The 6,783-nt window shown below is 33.1% G+C and overlaps 1 protein-coding gene across 1 annotated transcript; it reads right to left on the reverse strand.

The window, feature by feature from the left end:
• Positions 1-2,019: 2,019 nt before the first annotated feature.
• Positions 2,020-6,113, reverse strand: LOC145041646 (ent-kaurene synthase 1, chloroplastic-like). The gene is made up of 15 exons (XM_078989784.1): positions 5,921-6,113; positions 5,665-5,808; positions 5,384-5,421; positions 5,016-5,301; positions 4,746-4,926; positions 4,453-4,661; positions 4,247-4,367; positions 4,047-4,144; positions 3,771-3,964; positions 3,580-3,692; positions 3,387-3,485; positions 3,057-3,272; positions 2,826-2,967; positions 2,495-2,740; positions 2,020-2,417 (listed from the first exon to the last, which is right to left on the reverse strand). The coding sequence occupies exons 2-15, from the start codon at positions 5,780-5,782 to the stop codon at positions 2,097-2,099; spliced, it is 2,382 nt and encodes a 793-aa protein (XP_078845910.1). The 5' UTR covers positions 5,783-5,808; positions 5,921-6,113; the 3' UTR covers positions 2,020-2,096.
• Positions 6,114-6,783: the final 670 nt, after the last annotated feature.

The following is a 6,783-nucleotide window of genomic DNA, read 5'->3' on the forward strand; positions in this document are numbered from 1 at the left end:
TAGGCCTTTGAGGCTTTGGATTGTTGGATATGTGTGCCAGTGTTTGCTTCATATGATTTTTGTACGTATTGAGTACAAACACATATACCAACATCGTTCATTGGCTTATGGTGACAATTTGAGGTTGGAATTTAATAATAGAAATCCAAACCCAAATTCGAAATCGAAAAAGAAATAGCATATTAGCTATGAAAAAGGGAATCATATGAATCTGATGTTGAAGTTTCATATCCTTTGTTTCCAAAATAATAATATATAAAAAAAAATAAAAAAAAAAAAAAAAAAAACTGGAATCTTTGATAACCAACGATATAATTTTTGATCAGGAGACGTGATGGTGGAAGTTCGTTCGCAAAACACATCGAATTTGCCTGAGTTTTGGGATAGCAGGTGCAACGGACGACTCCTTTTCAAATCAACTTCGATTTCATTGTAATGCTCGACCAATGATTTGAACATTTTGTAGAAGTCTTAGAGTGGTCAATGGAAACCTTTGACTATTAAAAGTCAATGTATACATTATTTACAATGTAACCGAGAAACCTAGTAATTCAAGCAAAATGGTATTTTAGACAGATAAAATTCGAGTTTAGTGGTCTAACAGGTCCAAAAAAAAAAGTTAAACGGTCATTTAAAACCAAACGTGAAAGTTTCATGTGTTTTTGTGACAATAACCCTATAAACCTTGTATTCTACAACATGAACTTGATCTTCATCTTAAATATGTTAATGCTAATCATGCTTCTTAGCATCATGTTCCACGCAAGGTTGTAGAACTCTCTACTCGGTAGGTAACTGTTCGGCCAACTATCGAGTAGCAAGTACTCGATGAGTAATTAGATTTAATAATTCATATAGAAATATTTTTAAAGAAATTAAATATGTCAAGATCATATGTTAAAATCATAAGTTGATTTAAAATATAGAGTAAATTACTGAAATCGTCCCTATGGTTTGATCAAAATTGCACGTTTGGTCCCTAACGTTTTTTTTGCACTCGGATCGTCCCTATGGTTAGTTTTTGTTGCGCTTTTCGTCCCTATGGTTTGGTCAAAATTACACGTTTGGTCCCTAACTTTATGTATGTAAAGGACGAAAAACGCAACAAAATCAAACCACAAGGACGATCCGAGTGCAAAAGAAAAGTTAGGGATCAAACGTGTAATTTTGATCAAACCATAGGGATGATTTCAGCAATTTACTCTAAAATATATAATAAAATTAGATATATGTAAATTCACAGAAACTAAAAAACACATAATAATCTCATTTTGTGAATAATTACTGAAAACTATATATATATATATATATATATATATATATATATATATATATATATATATATATATATATATATATATATATATATATATATATATAGTAATAATCACATGTGCGTGTTAAAAAATAAATCATTAAGTATATTATTCATATTAATCACCGAGTTAGTCGAATTTTACAATACTACTCACTTCAGTAACAGGCCAATCAGGGAGTACTCGGCAAAGTAATCGGTTAACACGACGAGTTTTACAACACTACTCCCACATCACAATTAGTGTTCTTTAACAAGTTTCCATACATAACATGCTAAGGAAATGATCATTACAATTAGTAGATGTGGGTTTGCAATCCAAGAAAGAAATGTCAATAAGTTCATCACCGAAAACAATTTCCTTTGTTATTAATCAAAGTAAATGTATCAACTACCCTACATCTAAGCTAACATGCCTCCCATCTTCTTCCTTCATCTTCAACTACCCTAGATTTAAGCCAAATTCTATAGAATTCTACTTTTAAACAAAATCCTGAATCAATACAAAAAAAGATTTTCAATGATGAAACCCTAATCGCATGATCAAAGATTATATATGATCTTTTTTCACTGTCATAATAATGATAGATTATTTCCAACACCAAAAACCCTTGAGTTCTTCCTTTCGTGCTCCACTGCCCTCCGATTTATCAAACTACTCTATTTAGTCGTTTTAAACTATTAATCCCACAAAATAAACAGCATTAACTAGCAACCACCATTTATTTTTCCAATTTAAGATTGACAATATCAATGATCTTTCAAAACAATAATCCTTTATTTACAAGTCTTCCTCAAGCATCAACTCATGGGACACAGGTTCATAAATAATTTCCTTCACAACATCAAGAATGGCATTTCCAGTGAACCCATCATCAGTCGCATAAAAAAGATTCAACACATTGCACATGTTCCAAAATACATCTTTGCATACTCTTGGAACAACACTTCCTTTTGTTTCCAAAACTAATTTCATCATCTCTTTCCTTTGACTTTTGGTCAAAATCTTCATCTCCTCTACAACCTCTTCTTCCACACTCCCACTCTTTCCATCACTCATGTACAATGCTACAGCATTCAATTTCCCCGCCTTCATTTCCCTCTGCATTCACACAACTCATTACCAGTGTCAGTATCAGTAGCAGTAACAGTGTCAGTATCAGTAACAGTAACAGCTACCTTGAAGCTATGGATATCATTCATGAGACGACCGCGAGTGCTCATAAGCTCATAAAGCTTGTGATACTCAGAGCTTTGAACAACTTCCTTTGACAATTTTGCCCCTAAAAAGTAAAGAGTAGGGAGGACAATTGGGCCTAAAGCAAATGACACATAACCATTTTCCATATACTCATTTATTGTTGGAATTGAACCATCTTTTGCCCATATGGCTTCTCTGAACATACTCTTCACCAAATCCAACCACTGTTCAAACAAATAACTGAATAAATAGTAATACCATTTTTTTATTTTTTTGTAAATTTTAATATGAGAAAGGAATTCATCTTACAATTTCAATAACATGGCTTGTTATGTTGCGTTCTTGAATCTTAAAAGCTTTGTCTCCAATCCACCAGACTGCATCCTTAAGTGCTAAAAATAAAATGCCAACTTCCTCTGAACAGCAATCATTTTCAACATTTACATTCCATCTGTGGTTTATAAAAGTATATGATAAAAGATTATCTGGATATATAATATACTTAAACTATATATATAATTGGATGTATTATCTATATACTTTTCAATGATTTGAACAAAGTTCACCAGTTCATCCATAGATCCTCCAACATCAAAAAAGTCATCAATTACTGTAGTGAGGATGCTACTTTTGGCCCATGAAATTCTGGCATCTGATAACTCAGGGGAAGAAAGAAATGAAGCAGCAGAAAAGTAACAGTAGGCTGTCTTCTGTCTAGCAAATTTGAGCTTGTCTAATCTATTCTCCACCACCCACCTTTTAAATTTACATCAAGATTTATAAACTTGTTAAAAAGTTATGGGCTTTAACCATAAGTTCAAAAAAAGAAAAAAGGGATCACTGATAAAGCTTTAGAATTTAGATACAGACCTTTCAAGATCTTTTAGTTCTTCACGATAAACAGATTGGCATGCATTGAAATCTTGCACTGCTAACTTTAGGTAATCTTTGTTGCTGATGTTTGATGAGCTGGAATTTGAGTACAAGATTTTAAGGATTATGCAGTTGTGAAATATAAAATCAGAATTGTTTAAGACTTGAAAATAAGAGTTAAGACATTCACCTATATGTAGTTTTCAAGATTCTTGTATGGTTTAAATTGTAATGCTCTATGTTTCTTCTGGTGGACATGCGTTCTAGGCTGCCATTGAAGGGGAACTTAAGAGCATCATCCACCTGATTTAGTAAGAAATTGAGATATGTGGATTCTTTCCTTAAAAGGGAGATAATTTGTCAAAGTGGATAGTAGAACACCTCTTTGAGAATATAATTAGAGAGCTTGTTATTTGAAGGGAGATAACTTGTCAAGTTTTGTTCTCTAAAAGCTAACTCCTCTTGATATATGATCTGTGATGCCTTATAAACTTCAAGAGATGTGTATACGTCTTTGAAAGGCTTTTCAGGTGAATTCATGTAATCCCCCTCTTTGATGATTTTAGCCAATGGATCTAAACATAAGTAATGAAACAAAAAAGATGAGAAGATTTAAACAAATGACTTGTCATTTGTTTGTTTTTTTAAGAAATATACCCGAAGAGACTTCATACCCATTGCTTCTTAATACCCGAAAAGCTAAAGCACAAGTGACAACATCCATGAATATTTGCACATCCCCCTGCTCCCAACATCTATTTTTTTGTGGATTTTATCATACTTCCAACTCATGAAATTCAAGAATTTTGTTTGTAGTTAACACATTATGGATATGAAGTATGAAGTATGAACATTACCTATATGTTTCATCTAAAACATTTTGGATTTCCACCATGAAATGTCGTTTGATTCCCAATCTTTCAAGTGTGTCAACCATGGAAAGCCTCACATATAAATCAATAGGGTAAACTGTTGGGACTGATATTTACCACACAAAAACACTTTACACTTGTTAGCAAAATGTAAGATTTGAGTGACTATATATGAAGTATGAAATGAATACCTGCATTTCCAAATTTGTCCAAGAGTGAAGTTAGATAATGAAGACAACCAGCATTTTGATGATGAATAAGAACAGAAGCTGTTGCTGAAGGTGAGTTGAAAAGAGAGCCATTCTTCATTTGATATTTCATCACCATGTTCCAGTCATTCAAATTTCCAAGTCCTTCTGAGATATATGCCAAGTATGCTTCCCTCCCATTTGAATGACATCTAAGTGATGAATGATGATAACAAATTAAGAATTTTGATAAGTATAATAGTATATGTTATATAGTAATATAATAACTAGCATACCTTCTTAGCTCCAATTCTCTCTCATGTAACATCACACTCAAATGTGTTTGGCTTAAAGGGAGTTTTATATCCAAATCTTTTGCATACTCAAGCATACCAGGAAATATGATGTCAAAACCAAATGGAGATGCTTGATTTTTGTCAGTGACTGAAGCAAAATTTGACTCGATGTAATGTAAACCTGCAACAAGAATCGATTGTTTAAGTATCAGGAGAATACGAACAGGTGATGACAAGGAAGAGAGAGAATTGGTCATATTACTCACATACCTTTGTTAATTTGGTCTTTCCCAACATTCCATCGTTTTAATGCAAGTACACATGCTAGTGTTGAAGAGAGAGTATCTTTAATCAATGGGGAATGATGAGGAAGAAGACCCCATGAACCATCATCAAGCTGATTATCCAGTAACCAGTTCAGACAATCAGGGAAACAAGGGGATTTGGGAGAGTTTGGAGAAGGAACCATGGCTACCCAGGCTGTGTCATATGAAGAAACAGAAACTTCCATATTGTTGAACAGCTTTTGGATTCGTTCTTTGGTCACATCAAGGGTCTGCATATAATTTGTAGATGATATCGGTTTATTATTTGAAGAAAACTAAGTAACTTAGGCAACTGAATGCAATCAGTAATACCATGACAGTAGGATTAACTTGTCCAGCTTGTGAAGAAGCTGCAAACAGAAAACCTGAATTAAGCCAGGAAATGAAGGGCCACAAAATGTGAATCCCAGAGATGATCAACCCAACTATGGTATAATCGACTAATTAAAAGCGAAAGGAAAAAAAATCGTTAATCGAACAGATTAAGAATGATTTTTCGGATTTAAACAGAGGAACGAGATTTCAAAATGTCAGATTAGAGTAGAATTTTGAAATTGTTACTCTCTCCTCAAGTCCATAATTGCTTAACTTACCTGTACGAAGACCCGATGGGTTGTACTGCGCGATGCAACAATCAACCACCCATGAACGATGTGGTCTGAGTGACGAAGGAACCAGCATGGCGGATGATGTGATCTGCGCGATATTCATTGATGTTTCGTCGAGAAATTGATCCCCTAAAACCAGAAGCATCAAAAACCCTTTTAAGAAGGTCGTTCACATGATCCAATTCAAAGCATTTCATCATGAATTTCTTGTCCCCTTTAGGTCAAGTCGTGGAGAAGTTACCTGAGACTGAGAATGACAGATGTTGATGAAAGCGAACCCTTGTAAACACGCGTTACAGAAAGATGAAGGAACAAAAAGGGAGTGGGAGGGAATCTGTTTTTAGAGCCATTTTAATCCGGCATCATCATTCAAAAGGATCTTCATAGAAATGGAGGGGATCTTTGGATATATGTCTCAACACTAAAACTAAACATATAAATTTAAAAAATAAAATGTTCGATTGTCAATTAGAACGTGGCATTCATTCTCGTTCCCACCGTTTAATATTTTATAATACTAACATTTTCAATGTACTTTTTGTTTAATTTAAGATACGCCTAAAGATAACGACAAAGCATAGGTATTAGTTATTTTTTGGGGAAAATGACTTATCTTTAATGTTTAAAAGACGTCATTGAAGTTTTGTCTGACCATTCAATTAAAGCCATTGTATTAAAAAGACCAGCCAAGTATAAGTTTTGTTTAAATTCAACTAAGTAATCGGTTGTTGTTGTGGGTTATAAGATGATTTTGATTAAAACTTGATGAGTTGACCTCATAAGACATGGGATAGGAGTGGGTGACATGGCATTTGTATTTTTTCTTTTTTATTCTCATTTGGACATGTATCATTACAATCAAATTTAAAGGGCATAAAAAGTAAAAAATTAGATGACTTAATGGTTTAATATCATAGAAATGTAATTAAGTTGTACCATTTCTTTCTACAAAATCAGATTTTTTTTACATATGTCGTTATTAACAGGGGCAATTTGGTCATATCTTTTGTTTTGACCATCATAAATTGCCAAAGTTTTATAAAATTAAAAATATATATTAAAAAAAAAAAAAAAAAAAAAAAAACTAGAAAAACCGTGGGACCA

The sequence above is a fragment of the Lactuca saligna genome, chromosome 4 (assembly GCF_052625555.1).
Source record: "Lactuca saligna cultivar CGN05327 chromosome 4, ASM5262555v1, whole genome shotgun sequence".
NCBI lineage: Eukaryota > Viridiplantae > Streptophyta > Magnoliopsida > Asterales > Asteraceae > Lactuca > Lactuca saligna.